The sequence below is a fragment of the Anser anser genome (genome assembly GCF_964211835.1).
Source record: "Anser anser genome assembly, chromosome: 3".
Taxonomy (NCBI): domain Eukaryota; kingdom Metazoa; phylum Chordata; class Aves; order Anseriformes; family Anatidae; genus Anser; species Anser anser.
The window spans coordinates 122,353,596-122,371,810 of NC_139722.1; the positions used below are offsets into that span (position 1 = coordinate 122,353,596).

Below are 18,215 nucleotides of genomic sequence, written 5' to 3' on the forward strand. Positions count from 1 at the left end.
CACCTTTGAGATATGAGACAGGGTAACCCCATTAAGAATTGAGCCACAGCCATGCAGAAAAGGAACGGTGGTCATTTTAGTGTAGTTAACCAAGGATGATGGTTAGTAGGCTGCACTGAGCCATTGTTCATGGGAACATAGTCTTTATTTATAAATTATAAGTAAAGATCTGCTAACTGCCCAACTGAGGACACTTACTTGTCTCTGCACTTCAGTCCAACTGCAATAAATACAGATCAAATGTTCACTATCCATATAATAACAAAGATCTGATCCAAAGCACATTTTTGTTTCTACAGGGCTACCTTAGATCACGTCGTCTTTTAGTATGTTATATATGGATGTGTTGTTATTTAAAGGAAAATAAGGGACAGAGCTGAAAACAACTGTCATTGCCAGTTGGAGCTCTTGATGCAACTGGAGACACTGTCTGAAAAGTAACACCTTAGCCAACACCTATTAATATACTTTTTGCAGAATTTACAGTGCCATTTATTTTACATGGCTTTATAGTGTCTTCAGTTAGCTATTAATGTTTTGAAATAATTAAAATGGAAAATTTAAGAAAGCCTACTGTCAGGGATTTAAAATAATGCGCAAAGCTTCTACTGACTTCAGTGGAAATTATAGGTGCTCTTTGGCTCTGGGAGCACAGCATTTGTATTTTGCTAGGTAATCATAAAAAAAACACATTGCATAGAGCTTCGTGCCAGATTTCCCATTATGCTACAGGAATGTCCCAATTGCAAAATGAAGAGCTCAGAAACCAGGGAGCAACGTGGTGTGTGTGGCGATGGGGCCGGCCTAACCTTTACACCTCTCCCTTCCAAAAATGCGTTTTGACTTGATCTTTTATTACCTAACCATTTACTGCTTTTACACAGAGTCCGTGCCTAATTGAGAGCACCAGATGGATGGTGTATAGCCAAAAAAGCAGTTTGTTCAACAGTCCTTTCGCACGCTTGCCACTGAGTACAGCTTTAATTTATTATATGTCATTCATATCTGTGTAAAATCAGTCGTGGCTTTTTTCTTTTCTTCAATAAACTTCCCCCCAGTGCCCATTTTTGCAGGATCTGAGCGTATCAAAATCATTGAAGATTTTCTCTTCTGACCCAGCCCTGGCAGTATGCTTGTTCCCAAATTCTCGTGCATGGACTTAGGCACTTAATTTTAAGCAAAAAAATCTCCTTCTGCATATATTCTGTGCAGGAATGTTGGTGCCTTTGGAGAGAAAGTGAGAGTAGGCAATAATTAAGGCTCGAAGTGGAGCCTGTAGCAATCTGCCTCTCCCCCATTAGCCTAGGGCTGTAAGGGACATTTGGGGACAAGAATTTACCGGAGTCACAAAGAACCCCAAATACCTAGGAGTGCATTAAGACATTATCTCAGGGAACTTAGCCACTCCAGGAGCAAATTCTACTATCCCAAGGTGTCCTTCATCACTCGTGTCCTGGAGCTTGTTGTGCTCGGAAACTCCGGCAGCAGCAGGGAGGCAGCGTGTGCTCCCTGGGCTGCCTCAGTGCCAAGCCAGCAGGTCCAGCTGCCTTCCTCGTTGGTTTGCCTCAAGGCTTTGAATCGAATCAAAAGCAACCTGTGTCCTGTCGAACGGCAAAACTCTGGGACAGGACTTCTCCACCGCACCCACAAAGTCAGCTTTTTCTCGCTGGACGTACCTTCCTCCATCTTTGCAAGTCACACTGCAGCATCCCTAGGCTTCAGTCACCGTGTAAATGCAAGGCAGAAGCAGAGATCCTCTCAGTGCTATTTAATATATCCGTACTCCTCTTCCATCTCTCTTACTTGATAACTTACGAAGCAAAATCGTGCAGGAATTGAAAAAAAAATAAATCTGTAGACTTGTTGTTCCACTACTCCTGGGTGCTGAAGCAAGTTCCTCTAGAGACTGTTTTGCTCTGGGTGGAACCTGTCTCGTGTCATTTTAGATGCTAGAGAAGTAGATGGCTGGCTCAGCCCATCATTTGAACACTGTATCTGGTCAGTGGTGAGAAATGCACTCACTCAGCTCACAGCTGATTTGGCCTTTTTTAGACACCTACCGTAGCGAGGGATGATATATATGCCCTTGGAGTACTTATTTCTCTCTACTTGCTGTAGAGAGAGCCCAGATGACTGGCTCGGAGCTGGATGCCTGCAGCCGAGCATCTAAAATTGGGGTGGGCTCCTATTATTCCTGACTTCGGGGTGTGTCTGTCATATTTTTGGGCCCCTGCTCACCAGAGCACCAGGGCACATGCCTTGCTTCAAAGCGGCGCTTCCAGGCTTTGCTGCAGGGAGGTGGCGTTGAGCGCCCGCCTCTGTGCCAGCCTGAAGTAGCTCCTTAGTGCGCTTTTTATGGGGGATTTACAAAGAATAGCAGAAAATATTCCACTGTCTCCAGCTGTGTGCGAGACAGCAGAAAATTCAGTGCAGATCCGTTCAGCTGGACCAGACTCGCAGTAGCGGTAATAAAAATGGGATACCTAAAGTTCGCTTTTTCAAAAGGTGCATGCGGGTCCTCATCTCCACGGCAGGGAGGGTCTGTTTCTGTCACAGCTGCTGCAGCTTTCATTTGTCTTTGACCAGTTTTAAAAATCCTTTTTGCACCATCAAATCTAACTCTATTACAGCAAGGCATTTTTTGCAACTTCAGGGGAATTTCCTACAGAAGTTCCCTACTGTCAGCTATTGCCATCAGCAATGACACCCATAAATAAGAGAAGGTACGGAAAAAAGATGAGCGTTTTCTTTGCAAAGAGTATCATGGCTTTTTAAGTGCAAAAGAAATGGAGGCTTTTCGTGCTTTTGGGTTTCGAAAATGCCTTTAGTTAAACTGGACAATGTATTTGTTTTTTCTGGAACAAATCTTCCACGTTTCACCTAGAAAGGGGAAAAAGCCTTAGCTTTAGCTTCTGTATAAATATTTGCACAAAGTTAATTCTAGAGTTTGTGTGTGATCATCTTTAATTGCTTTAAATAATCATAATGAAGAAAAGAACCACTGACTTTTTACAAGAAGAACTGCATGCAATTATGTATGAAGTTTGAAACAGTGGCTTAAATGTACGAAGTTGGTTGAAATACGGAAGGGATGGATTTGGCTCTACAAGTTTGAAATGAAACAGAGCTGTTTCTGGAAAGCCATTACGAGCGTCAGTTTGGAAACCGGCTATCTCTGCACCTGCTGAAGAACTGCATTAAGACCAGTTTCCACTGCACTCTCCTTTGGCTCTATGAATATGAACGGCAGTAACAAATTTGGGGCTTCAGAAGACCCTATGGACAGGAAAGCGGGGCAGGGCAAAGTTGTGCTGACGCGAAACAAAAGGAGGAAAGAGTAGAGCAGCTGAGAAGGGGCCCACTGTGTGTTTGCAGGGTTTTGAAAACTTGCTGCAGGTTGTGGGCTGATGTGAAAATTTCACAAAGTGAGCTCAGAAAGCAAAGGCTGCCATTTATGCAAGCTGTAATAATGGTGGACAACCAGTTGCTGCACACCGTGCATTCCTCCAGGAGCTGAGCCGTACGGAGCAGTTGCACCAAGCACTACTCGGGTGCAGTGTTGCACCTGGTTTTAACCCTGCTTATTCTTCTTCTCCACCTTTAGGGCTAGGCAATGGCTGTTCTCTGCATGGATTAAGTAGGTATAAGCATTTACTAGGCTGTGACTGTTTGCTTTTACAAAATTGTGTTTTAGTTTAGTACCTTTGTTTTCTTGGTACTCTTGAAAGAGTCAAGAGCTGCTTAGGGTGAATATCACCCCTTTCTGCTGCTCCCACACTGACGTCCACACAAATACCAAAGGAAAGGTGTCCAAGCCCTCGAGCTGAAGGTAGCTCTGAATTTAAGGAGCGTCCCCCACCCTAACTGCAAGCTGACCGAAAGTCTTGTGTCTGAGCGAAAGTCTTGTGTCTGAGCAACTCCAGGCCTTCTGGCGTTTGAAAACTCAACTCAGATCTGATATTTGGCCTGGCGTCGTAATGAAAATGGAAAATTGCATTTTGAGCCTCGGCCTTCCTGAGGAGCAGCCTGTGCCAAAGCCAAGGCGCTGGAGATAAAAACAAGGATTTGCAGGACACCGTGTCCCATGGCAGGCAGAGGTCAGCGGGAGTTTGAAGCCAAGCGGGACTGGCCCCTCTGGCTGGAAACTTTGCTTTTGCCTCTGAGCTGCGCGGCCACTGCAGTTTGAGACGCACACAGGTGTGTGGTGGGGAGCGAGCCATTCGTTTCACTCCAAAGAGGATATTTGTGACCAGGGAAATGGCAGATTTCTATGTGCTCGCATTCCTTGTTTCCTTCTCGAGCAAAAAAGGGACCTTCAGAATGCCAAAATCTTGTCTTAATATTTCACGGAAGCAAGTATTTTATAAACGCACGTTGCAAATGGCAGTATAAATTCTCCATTGTGGAAAATTGCTATCTGGTTTGAAACTAGGCAGGATAAATAGAACTATAAAAGGTTACCTGGAGTAAACAGATAGGGTTTCCAAAATGTACCACATGAGATAGATTGGAGCTCATAGTAATCTATTTTCCATGCTTAACATACGCTCAGCATCAGCTGAACTCTGTAACTGAGCTGCCATCTGTATCAATCCTGTTCCTAGATGTCACGGCCCTGTTAATGAAATCTGGAAGTGAAATTGTAAATGGATTCAGTGAATGGTAGATGTCAGCCATTGCGTGATGGGCAATCATCAATCATCCGCTGTCAGTTATTTCTGTCTCAGTGAGTAAGCCTTTATTTAAAGCATAAAGTAAGAATGTTGCCAGACCACAGGAACAAGCCCTGAGCTGTTTGCAGGTGCTGCTATTCACAACTGCCAATTAAACCCCTGACATTTCCATAATGGCCAAGAGGCAAAGCATATGCACTTGATATAAACATTTTTGTAAAAATTAATCTCAGTTTATCAATACTTCACTTTTTTTTTTTCTTTTCCAGGGCTATGTACAACATCCTACTTGGCCTATTGTTTGTTTGCTGTAGAAAGAGAGAAATATGAGTTGGAAAGTGGCCAGGGCGTTCATTTCCCCAGGATATACAGTAGATTCCAGTGGCTCATTTCAACCCTTAACTGGGGAGGGAAAGCGCAGTCGGGAGGAATCCCACCTTTGGAAAATGTCGTGTGTGTGCCCGTTGCCTCCCCAGCTTCGCTCTGTACCCTGGCCCTTAGCTGGGTGGAAACGTAACGCTTCATCTGGCAAATGCTGCCCCTGAAGGTACCCAGCCCAGTGGGGTTCTTGACCCCTCTAAATAATTGCCTCATCTGGATGTTCCTACAGATCTCTGGGTGCATTACTGCTGCCTGGTCCTTCTTGTTTCCCCTCTACCACCTGAAAAATAAATAAATAAATAAAAATGCAAGCGCCTTTTAATATATGCATTCTTTTCTTTGAGGCAGCAAAAAAAAAATAAAAAAATTGTCAACTCAACTTATTAAAGGCATTCATCAGTACCTGCTGCAAAATTATGTATATATTTCATAAAATTGCCAGTGACGAGCTAGCTTTTTGTGTGTGTGTGAGAGAAAATATTTTCATGGAAAAAAAATTATATATTTCTACAGAAAAATAAACTGCCTAGCATTGCCACCTGACATTTATAGTTTGGAGGACATAAAACTTTTCTGAGGTCCCTTTATTTTTTACTCTCAGCTGTTTATAGTTCTGCAGGGGTACACTGATCTATAAGTAAATACAGAAAAAGAAAGGGCTGCATTCACATTTTCAAGGAGCACATGCTGATTGCTCTACCCCATTTTGCTGCAAAGTCCAGACGGAGCCGAACACTAAGGGAGAAACTGGATAGCACTGGGGCATTTTGAAGTTGTCTTCTTCACTCTCCATGGGACTGATTAAGATCACCTAAGTCAAACAACGATTTGAAGTGTATTTTCACGTATTGTGCTACCTGGTTGTAAAATTATGCACTATTGGATGAAATTAATTTCTGAAACCTGTAGGCTTCTGTTAACATGATATATTGGGAATTGGTGTTAGAGGTCTTGCTGGCATGTGTGTATTAAATTGGATGTGATTTTTTGCCAGATAGCTGTGCTGGTAGAAGTGCTAATTGTCAGGTGCACATATACTGGTGCAGCTTTTATTAGCATCACTTATTTTATTTCACCTAACTGAAATAAGCCATCCTGCCTTAAGCACTTCCCTGGCAGTGGAAGTGTGTCTATATTGAGAAGTTTTCTACCCAGCAGTGTATTTGAAAGTGTTAAGTATAGATTGATCTTTGTTCAATTTGCCATTTCCTTTGTCCATGTAGGTTCCTTGTGAAATTCCACATTGCTCCAGATTTCAGGGACAGCTGTTGCTTCATGTACCCAGGACCTGTTTCAAATTCAGCTAATGGAGGTATTTTTCTGACTTGTTTCTTAATTTTTAAAGCATTTTTTCCATTCAAAACCATTCAGTATGTTTAAGATCCACAGAAAAAAAAAGTCTTTAGACATTAGAAAAGAATGTTACAACCTAAGTCATGCTGCTCTGGATTAGGTCTTTTTAGAACTCGAAAGACCAAACTAGCTGAGTTACCCAGGATAGATCAACTAATCCCAGTTGTTTCTTTGTGGCTGTAAAGTAATCTTGGGGGCTTGGGATGCCTACGTGTTCATTATCAGCCAAGATGACAGTCTAATCTATGGACATTCATTTGAGCAGAAATAACTGCTGAATTGGGTGAGGTCATGCTGCAGTGCTACCACATCAGCCTCAGCCTCTCTACACTGAGCTAAAAGGCAAAGGTAAGGGTAACTAACCCACGTCAGGCTCAGTTCCTGCACTCTTGTAGATGTTACAACAATAATAATAATAATATTGTTCCGAGTATGTCCACATGACAATGTAGAAATACCCAAGCTAGCTGTAAACGAACTATTGTGGATACTGGACGCAGTCTAGATGAGACAGCAGAGAACACTGAGAGGACTAATTTACCCTGCTTTTTGGCAGTGTTAGCTCCATATGGGCTAATTTATCCTGCCAGAAAGCAGGCTCATTTATGGCTAGCTCATTTATAGCCAGCCTGAGTACCTCTTCCCTATACTGGAATTTGCAATGTAGACGTACTTTCTATTAAGCTGACAAGTGTGTGATTGTAGTAAGTAAAAATATGGAGGTTGGGATTTTGAAGGCACCAAAGGGCTTCCTTCTAGGGCGGTTTAAGAGGTTACCACCTACAGCAATCTGCTTTGCAACTTCCGCTGAAGCTAACTTTCCCCATGCCCGCATGGGCATGTGGGATCTTGTGGCCACTTCTTGAGTTTACAGCACAGTATCTTAGCTTAAATCATTGAAGAGGATGTGCCTGCATTAAGAAGCTAAACGATGAACTGAATCAGAACAGATGTGTCTGTGGGTATTGCAGTAACAGGGCAGGCAGCTTGGGTGATAATGCTCAATGTTGTTCTTCTTAGAGAGCCCAAACAGAACTGGGCACCAGGTCCTGTGAAAATTACTGCAATTTCTGCTTCAGAGTGCAATAGGAGTTGGGTGTCTCATTCTCCACAAATTCCTTGAAAAGAGCTGTCAGCAAGATCTGTCTTTTTAGGACTGCATAGATCCAAACATTGCTCTCTGGTCGCCTACTGTAAAGTCTGATTAGGTCCATGATCCAGTAAAGAAGCCGAAGCACAAACTTAACTTTCCAGCGTGACCAAGTGAGATTTCTAAGGTGCTTAAAGCTAAACATATTTTTTAATGAAGGTTTGTTTGTTCAAGCTCTACCTCCATTTACTTCAGGGTAGTTAATACGTGTTAACACTTCTGGTGCAAAGGGAAACTAGCCTTTAGAGCAGGATTTGGCTTTCAGGGAAGAAAATGGATACCGGCAGCAGTTCTTACTTCTGCCGATGCAGTCACGTACGATGTGCTCCCGGCTTGTCTCTTGCTTCCCTGCCTCTTGGGCTGCCCAGCTATGATCTAGTATGCTGACCTTACAAGCCAAGTAATGACTTTCATGCTGCTGAATCCCATCAGGATCTTCATGTCTCTTGTGGTCGTCTTCATCCATGGCTAACTTGTATTATCATTGGCACGCTTAAAATTGTGATGTTATGTTTCAAATGTTTTTAAAGCTGAAACACACAAGCTCTTTTATTTCTCTTCTGCCTAGTAGGATTATTTCAGCTCCACACATGCAAAACCTCATATTATGCAAGAAATTAATCATATCAGGGTAAAGTAGCTACTGAAAAATTGCCAAACACCATAAACATTGGTCAAAATGCAGGCCAACCATTTGCACAGCAAGTAATTGAAGCTAGAGGTTCATTGGAGCGACGCGTAACTTTTCATTATGAATTAGAAAGCTTTTCAAACATAAAATGATATCTGAGAAGACTGCACTACCTAAAAGGTTTCAGTAAACACTGAAAAAAAGTGCTAAAATATGCTGGAGAGATCAATCATGCTTTATGGTTACTTGCTCCACGTAGTTTCGCACACATTCTCTGATAAACAATGTCCCACATGCTCTGCCCAGACCCATTATTTTCTTCAGCACCAAAGCATCAAGGGCCAGATCCTCATTTGGTTTAAGTCAGCAGAGCTCTGCTGAGGTTGACTGCTTGCCGTTGATTTATGCCAGCTGAAGATCTGGCCTGAAGAGTGACAAAAATGTAATTTTATGTTTTATTTATGGGTGTAAAACAATAGTCCTAAAGGGAGCAGATGTTCCATGTCGAGGGAGGAGGTTTATGAAATGCAATTCCAGACACAAAAGCTAATCTCTGTGGTCAGGGAAGGCATGAGGCCTGTTTTACATGATGAACTTTAATTGAAATCTTGCTCTTTTGTGTTCATTTATTTCTTCTATTTGGGAGCCGACAAGCATCGTTTAAATTACTTACCAGCTGCCAGACACCTTAAAGAGCAATAAACAGTTGACTTAAACACCTGGAGAAGGTTGGACAATCTTCGCTTGTCCTCCCAGTACCTGCTGAAGTGGTATTAATGTGGTATCACATATTTTTAATTAAGTGGTCACTTTGCTGAAGAAATTTCCATCTGTTTCAGATGGAGCTGTGGAGAAAAAGATCATTCAGTTTTATGGAGGGTTTTGCAATTGTATGTCTGTTTTTTCCAATTTGGAATGAAAACCAAAGCATTTTGAAATTCTCTAAAAAAGAGAAGGGAGCGTCTGCTTCTAAGGCTCAGGCCCCAGACCTCTTATTGTCCCCAGTGCCGAAACTATTCTCTTTGTGGACTGTCTTCCCTCTGTAGATCCCAGAGTAGGAGTTCCTTGGCTGCTCTGAACCACTTGCCAAAAATCGAAGTAAGGAATCTGAGAGAAAATCAGTGGTAGCAGCCTGTTTGCAGGGATGTCGCGGCTTTTGAAGTACCTCTTCATCATGTTTTCTTTCAATGAGCTGACGTTTTTGTGTCCCACACCACCACACCTCTCTAAAAAGGAGAGTGCATTCATTGATGTGCCTTCACCTTGTTTTTCTGTGGCAGAGGCACATAACATGGTGAGGTCTGAGCTCTTCAGAGACATAAAGCAGCAATCAGCAGAGCAACACTGATTCACATCAGATGAATTTTGGACCGAAAAGTATAAGGATGAGATTTTGTGCCTGACCTTCCGTGTCCCTCCCCACACCCATGAGGTCAAGTACAGTGCATGGAGAGCTGGAGAACAAGCTGACCTTATCAGAGGCTAGTAGTGACATCTGAATCGCAGCCTCAGATAAAGAGGACAAGTAGAGCCAAACTGGAAGTGGATATTCTCATTTTCTATTAAGAGTAAAAGAGTGAAACAAAAATACAGGCTGAGGAAGGCTGGGTATGAAGAACAGCATGGATTAGGAGCTAACTTTATCTCAGTTTCGTTGGAAATCCCAAATGTAATGTGTGATTTTGTTCTGAGGCAGGATAAGTATAAGAAGTTAGAAATTCTCTATGAACCAAAATTAGAAAAAGAAACCAAAGGCTGAAAATTGGATTGCAGGCAACACTGAAATATCTCATTCATGTTTCAGCATAATTTTTTGTTAATTCATTTTAGAGATCGGGTGCATCTTCATTGTAATACTTTTCAGCACAACAGCAGCAACGACCACAACTTTCCATTCTCAAAATTTCAAAACGGGAGCTTCCAAAGTTATAAAAATGCTTGATTTTTGTCCACCTCCCTGAATAAGAAGTTAGCCCAGTAAGTTTTGCAGAACAGTTTAATTTTGTTAGGTATGTCATTTGTTCCCTCTGAAAGCCTCTCAGACGGACGTTTCCAGGCGCACATTTCCAAGGGCCTGATTCACGTCACGTAGCGGGAGTTGTCTTTGGGTGCAGTCTTCGCAGCCACCCCAGTCACTCTAGACTTCCTTTAAGCCTCCCCAAACTATTTTTTTTTAAACTGAAAGTTAGTCTGAGGTGACTAACGCCAAGGATCAAGTGAATCCTACCCAAATATTCTTGTTCCTGGGGATAGCTACTGTGTTACACTGTGGTGAAGCAGTTCACATCTCCATACACCGTATGCAGGCAAACGAGAGAAATGTTTACGTATTGAAGTAACAGAAGAGTAATAAAATGCTCAAAAATTTGGAAGGACTTAGTTGGCAGGAAATATGAACGCACCTAACCAAGTACAAACGCGGAGTGCAGGAGGAATACGTTAGATCCTTGCTTATCACTCAAAATGTGAAAACAACTTAAGGGGAATAAAAATTAAGGCTTTCCAGGGGAGCCTAGGAAAGAGGTTGGGTTGTGATAAAGGGGGAAATAATTTTCTTATCAGATGATCTGTTTAGTCTGGGGAGTAGTTTTCAGGAGAAGCAGTAGCCTCAGAGTTTGAGTCATTTCATACCAGAGCTTGGAAATGCACAATAGAGATCCCTCCTGTCTAGGCAGAGAATGAAAAAATAGGGTCTACTGATCTTATCCAGCCCTCACTTCATTCAGCAGGAATCTTTTCCACTGACTCAAGCAGGATTTGGATCAGACCCTTTTTTACCTCCTATGTTGATGACTGTCTGAAAAGACTTAGCAAAAGACACAAACTAGAGCCCAAGTATGGCACTAAAAATGGCTTTTTTGGGCTGCTGTAAGGAAAAATGCAACTCTCAGAAAATTGTGAAGAAGGTGGCTGGCAAATCAGAGGGACTGTTTTATAGCTGGGAGCTGAGTCAAGCTCCAAAATGTATTTACAGAATTAAATGACATTAAGCTAGGGTGTTGCTAATTCCCTTAAAACCATAAGGAAACACTTCTCAAACAGCAGCTAGAAGGGCAGCGTCATTGCTTGGCAGGTCTTGCTTTTGCCACAGCAGGGGGATAGCTCTGTATATCCAGCTTATTTTATTTATGTGCCCAGCATTTGAGAGTGGTTTTGTTGTGGGTAACAAAACATAGCTCCATTTTACATCTAACTCGGAAGAAAACAATAATAAGAGAAGTGGGGTAACATTTTTATATATGCCTGAGTGATTCCCTTTGCCTGTTTTCAACCTACCTAACGGCAAACCTCACTTCAGCCTACGCTGGTCTAATTAATTTGACAGGACTGGAAACTTGCTCTTCCTGTTCACACTTATTATTCATCTCTTCAGAATGCCCTGTAGGGAGCACGAAGCACAATAAAGCAGTATTTACCAAATCCCTCAATGCTAAATACACCTTTTAAGCTGACTCTGCACAATGCCAGCAGTGAGAAGATCTGACTAAAGGGCAGCCAAAGAAAAACAACATTTTCCAGAGCATCGTCTCCTTACACATGGCTAGCAAGTCTTAGGCAAGGAAACTATGTCTTTTTGCCCCCCTTCAAATTCTGCAGTAGGCTCTGGGGATCCCAGCTTACTCCTACTGTATCCGAAACCTTGGCTGTAGCCAAAGCAAATGACAGAGTGATCATACTCAATAAGATATGATGTTAGTTCACAGGAGCCACTGAGTAATTTCATACAGGCGTATCTTTTAACCTTTCATCACCCAAATTAGAAACATCATAACACAACATAAAACACATCTGAAAAATCCATTGGAGACAGGAACTCAGAAACATGTACAGTAGAAATAAGCGTTTTGAGAATTAGAAAGTGTTTTGAGAAAACACTGAAATTGAATGTTAGGTTTCCTTCTTTAAAATTCTCACTGCAGAAAGGGACCTTTTGCAAACACATGAGGTGATTAAGGAATTTAAAAAGTGAAACACGCTTATTTGCACACACTAGGGGAGAAACTCAGACATTTCATATTTTAAAAGTGAAGGATCTATGAAAGAGATTTTCAGCAGCAAGTTACCAGTTGGGTCCTCAACTGTAATCACCAGCTCCCTTTGCACCTTTATGCCTCTGTAAATCTCACCTTACATGAAGTTAAAGGTTAAGTTTTCAAAGTACCCGAGAAAATTTCTATACAGCATAGGGCAGCACTGCACAAATATACCCACATCAGCCCTAAATGAACTGACTAAATACCAAAAAGGATGGAATCACAGCAGTAGTGCAGTTTTTCCAGCTTTTTGCTCTTAACCTCCAAGCGTTGCTTTGGGTGGCGTTCAGCCAGAGTTAGATGCCACAGTATGCAAGTCACTTTTGCAAATGGGCCCTAGAGCCAGTTTTCAAAGATGTGTAAAGAAAAGGATAGGCATTCAGCGGGATTTTTCACGGCACCTGTGAAAATGGAAAATGAGTAACTGCATAGGTGTTTTGGAAATGAAGTACTAAAACTTTCGAAAAATCTGAGAATTAGATTCCCGACCTGCTTCTGAAAAATTTATGTTGAGTCATTTTTCCTAGATCCTGAACCTCTTTATTGTTCATGTTGGAGAGCAGCAAATCCCAACATGTTTTACGAAGGAGCACGTACACGTACATGCACAGGCTTCCTTACTCTCTTGAGTCTTTATTCTCCATTTATGCACTTGTTGACCTATGGAAAACATAATCCTTCCTCCTTTCTCAGTCACCGAGATCTTACACCGATAGGACGTTGTTCATCTCCATAGAGGTATTTGGGATTTAGAGAAGCATGCTTTCCTGGCCATGATGCAAAACATAATGAAGACAAACAGGAGACTCCCGCCAGTTCAGCTCGGTTATATATCAGACTGTAATAAAGAGAGGAATTGGGCTCATTGAATTTTAGATAGAATAACAGCTCAACTCCTTCAGGCATAACTCCTCTCTGTGTTGCCGTAGAGGAAAACCCACTCTCGTCAAACTGAATCTGGAATAAAACCTTGGATAATTGGGAGTAGAAAGGGTCCATTGGCTTCAAGGGGAACTACTGCATGAAAAAAAGGTGTTCTGGCATTGGCCTTTGCTGTGTTACATGAGAAAGATGGTTCTTGAAACTAATTAATCCTTGAAAAGATCAGCTGACCCATCTCATTGTTAGCAATACATTTTTAATTATTCATTTTAGTCAAGCATCATTTGAACACAAGTCAATTTGCAATTTCATTAGAGTACAGAAAAGGCCTGGGGTCTATTCCTGGTAAAAAGGAAAAAATCTCTGGCAAAATTTCATAAAGGATGTTAATCCTCTAATTAATTTTATGTATCAAGCAAGAATTAATGTGTCCTGCTATTTAAGCAGAAGTCATCTTGCCAAGAAGTGCATTTTGTCATACCTTCCCCTCCAGGAAAACCTCTTTACAAGCTTTGTGGCAAAATACCCTGGCAGCTAATGACTAGCTTTGAAGCAACATTCACAGACCATTTGCTTTGATGACATTTGGAGCTTTCGTCTCCCCCCCTCCTCATTCCAAAGTCTATTGTAAGTGTAGTGCTCTCACTGCACTGCCTTTGAAAACTAATCAATAAAGTAAGATTTGTCAGGTTGCATCTGAGGAGTATCACATCTTTTAACTCCTTTCTTGGTTGAGTTGCTGTACACATTTTTAAACTAAACCTTATGAACAGATTGGAGTGTGTTATACTTACCATATTCACAGGCACGCAAGTGTGACGCGTTTCTTTTCTCCCTTGTATTAACTTCAAAAGCTCCAAACCTATGTCAGTTAACCTTCCATAAAACTGACATTATATGGTCATCGTACATAATCAGATGATGGATTACATGTCAAAAAGTCACAAACAGGGAATGTTTACCCCTGTTACAACTATGAGAATTACCGTATTGCAAAAATGGAAAAAAGTGACTTCACCCCATGCCGAAGAACTCCAAAGAAAACACACCCATGTTAGCAAATACTGAAACGAATCACCCGATTCTGATTAGTTCACCAGCATTGGTATAAATCCGAGAGCAAGGCAATCTGTACGTACGGCGATGGATGGGAGATCAGAATATGGGCCACAGTTTCATCTTTATTGTACTTTGGACTTTGCTTAATCAATCAATGCTAAAATCTTTAGGTCTGATTTCTCATTTCAATGGCTTTGTGTAATGTGTTTCAACCGTACCTCATCTAATTTAATAAGATGCAAGCTAAGGAAGTACTTAAGTTACTTATCAAGGGTTTCAGATGACACATTATTATTGTACTCAAAAGTCAATATTTGCTAATCATGTTAGTACAGGAACTGATCCAGGGCTACAATTCTTGAATTGCAGAGGCATTTAAGATTAATTAAACCTATCTCCTTCTCACTCGACACATACACACATCGCAGCCCCCCTTCTGGAATGGACGAATCAGCGTCTCCACAAGGAAGACCCGTCTAGGCCATGGCTTTAGGATGAAAAGCTATTAAGTTTCTCAGCCTTCTCCCTCCACCTTTGGTCCAGTCGGTCAGTCAATGCCTGATTTCAGGCACTGGGGTGGCTCGTGCTCAGCATCTCAGGGTTGTGCCCTTTGTCTTTGACACCGGAGCGATAGCAAACCGGTCAACTGCAGCTGAAATCGGGGGAGAGCTGCATGCTGAGCCGAAGTCGGGCCGATGTGTGTCTAGTGTGGGGCAGGCTGAGAAAGCCTGAGAAAGCCCGATAGCTCATTTCATTTTGGTTGGGGTTGCTCATGTAACAGGCTTGTGTGTTAAGGTACAGAGGTGTTGAGCAAGCCTTACTCCACACAGTGGCAGAAGAGCAGTGAGTTGATACTGTATTATGCTTCCTTACTTTTCTTTTACATAATGGGAACGGTTAAAAATAGGATCTGTGTTTTTCTTTCTCCGTTTTAAAGCTGTTGATGAACTTGGCATGTATAGGCTGAAAGATTTAGTGCATTTCCTAGGGCTAGGTACAGCGTGAGCAGGTGATGTGCAAGCTTCCACATGCAGGGCTGCCAACGCACTTTCAGGCTGGATTTGCAGCCCTTCTGCTCTGCCAGGCTCGGTCTCCTCCGAGCATACTGTCAGCTGCTCAGGGGCGATGTCTGCCTGTGTACATGCGCACAGAATAAGCGGCGTGGTGACTTCCTGATAGGATCATATATTTATTCAGAACCTGACTTAGAATGAGATACAGATTTGCCTTGAAGCAGGAGTCTCCTGAGGGGCTGAAATGTGGCTTACCTGCTACCCGTCATATATTACTGTCATTTGTATACTATTGTGGTTTTCCTTTACTCCTTTAAGCCATTATTACACCGGTCTAAACAGTGTAGATGAAATATTTAGATGAAAATAATGGAGCAGAGTGGGGAATCAAGCTCAGTCACGTTAGGCGAGATTCTGATCTACATAGCACTGGGGTGAAACACAACAGCGAGGCTATCTCCACTGGATTAGTCCAGATTTACACTCGTAAATGGGATGGTAGAACTGGAAATCACAGGTCTGATTTACTGTAGAGTTACTGCTTAAGTTGGGGTAATGTAGAGGCTTATAAAATGGGAAGAGTTCTCTGTTGTCAGGATGTTGAATTGAGTTGTGTATTGAACCATACAGGGGTTTGCATGGGTTTTCATCTAGACATGTCAAATATCAGTGTGCAAAGTAAAAAAAAAAAAAAAGGTAACTATTCTAGGTACTGCAGTATCCAGTCTGCTTACATCTCCGACCAACCCAGAGATTAAGTAAAATCCTCACATGCCTATTTGACAAAATCAAAATGACACATTCTGGTTAATATTCCAGTTACTGTTGAACTATTAATTTGAAGGTGCTAATAGTGGCTGTCACCTAAGTCCAGCTTCGGAAAGCCTCAAAGCAGTAATCTAGTATCCTCAAGTCATTTTTTGGTATTCAGTCAATTTAAAGTAAAGGACAATTTACCCTTTAAATGTGTTTTTTTTTTTTTTTTGTCATTTTTTTTAAACATACTAATTGATTCATTTGGACCTGTCACACACAGGCTGAGTTACTAATTCCTTTTATTTATTTATTTTCCCTTAAATCAATAACGATGCTGTTTTTAGCGTCCTTTCAGAATGGTAAAAATCTCAGCTATTTCTGTGTGCATCTCTCTCTTTGCCTCGGCTGATTGTTAGGACAGGGAATGTCACACTTACCTTTACTGGTTTATGCAAACTCACTGTGATAAACTTAGCTCATCTCCCAGCGGAGCGAGTATCCGTGTCACGAATGTCACCTTTGAAACTGGCACTAATTGGCATTCATGTTGGAAGTCTCAGCGGAATGGCCATAGACACAAGGTGAAATTTTGGCTCTGTTGAAGGCAAGAGGAGTTTTGTCATTGACTTTAATAGGGTCAGGGCTTCTTCCAGAGACTGAGCTGCCTCTCATGCAGATGTTCATACTGGGCTGGGAGCTTCAAACCCTATGTGTTTGCTCATGACTAATAAAATGTGTTTTGTTGCTAACTTTCGTCCTTCCTGTGCCAGGATCAAGTCCTCTATTCTTAAAAGAATGAGTGAATAAGCCCAGACATGACCTCCAGCTTCTCCCTGTACATTCTTCCCCAAACCCCTTCTCTCTTCTTTCTATTTTCCAGACCCACTGCAAGTTCTCTGTCTTTGGTTGTCTGTCAGTTCTTCTTCTGTTCTTGTCTATTTTTATCCACTCTTGTTTTCTAGACCCTCCGCCTTCAAGCATGCTGTTGCTCCTTTGTCTTGAAGAACAAAATTCCTTTAATTCAGTCTGCCTTTTTCACAGCCCACTGATTTCCTCATGCCCTTCATCCCCAGATTCTCAGACGTTCCTGTTTATTCCCACTACCTTAAATACCTTATCTTTTCTTTGCTGCCTCTCATTTATAATAAAGTGGCTTCTCAAGCTGCTGTACTATATGAGGACAATCTTTGCCCTTCTTTTTCGTCTTCTCTCCCTCGCAACATTTGGCTTCTGTACTTCTCTTTTTCTCCTTCCTGATTTTGCTGTGAAGATGCACTCTCACTGACAGCTCCTTGATTTTTTTTGTGCCTCCCTTTGCCACTTGCTCACCCCTCTGCCCTCGCAGAGGTATCCATGTGAGAATCCCCAATGCACTTGGCCTTCTGTCTCTCTCTGTGTCTGCCAGTAATGCTCTTGTCCAGGCTTTCATAACCATCTGCTGCTGCACATCCCGCTGCCACTTCAGTAATGACTTGAATTCCTAAGGTTAGTTATTTACCACTTCTTCCTGATTTTCAGCTCTCCATCTCCTTTAGCAGTTCTGTTGCACTTGCCATCTCCTGGGTTGTCTCCTAGATGATACTTTCTTCCATCTTGCTGTCCCTTCTCCTGCCATTGGTTTTCTTCTCCGTCACAATGGCCATCATGATTTTTTCATCATTAACAAGCTGAAAGTTATGATCATCTCAGTTCTTGATGGACGATGTCTGCAAGTTGTCCCCACTTCCTCCCTCCCATGGGAGCTACTGCTTGCCAGTGCCACCTTGTCTCCACCAGCCAGCAATATCCTTGATGTTCTACTGCCTGCTAGATCTAATTCAAGCTATTAAAAAACCCTGTGAAATCTATTGCTTGAAGTTCTGTTCTTGGTTATCTTCCACTCCATTTAGCTGACTGCTTCTCCCGTTCTTCTCTTTCACAGGTTTCCTCCGTCCCCTTTTTCCTGTCTTCGCACTTTCTTCTGGGCCACTCCATAGAAACAGAAGGATTTTTTGGTGTCATCCAAGAGCAATCTTTTCTTTTGCTTCTGCAATCTTTCATTAAAACTCACCTCTCGACTCTGGTATCATGAGCTTCAGGTCAGACCAGCGTATTCTGTGTTCTGCAAAGGACTTTTTTTTGTGTCACGGTCATGAAGTAGCTTGGACAAGGTCTAGAGCTGAAGGATGTAAGTGCCAAGAGCTAAAGAAAAAGGAATGGAAGGGTCCTGATCCAGTTCTGCAGCATGCTTTCATGTATACACACGCCAAAATCTTGATGGTGACCAGAACTCCCCCAATACAG

General features: G+C 42.1%; 1 protein-coding gene across 1 annotated transcript in view; it reads left to right on the forward strand.

Annotated features, from left to right (window-relative positions):
- Positions 1-18,215, forward strand: part of LOC310896204 (uncharacterized protein) — a 417,164-nt gene that overhangs the window by 140,747 nt on the left and 258,202 nt on the right. The window contains exon 3 of the mRNA XM_083828233.1: positions 6,278-6,366. Within this exon, the coding sequence (XP_083684359.1) occupies positions 6,278-6,366 (89 nt within the window). The remainder of the gene's footprint in view (positions 1-6,277; positions 6,367-18,215) is intronic.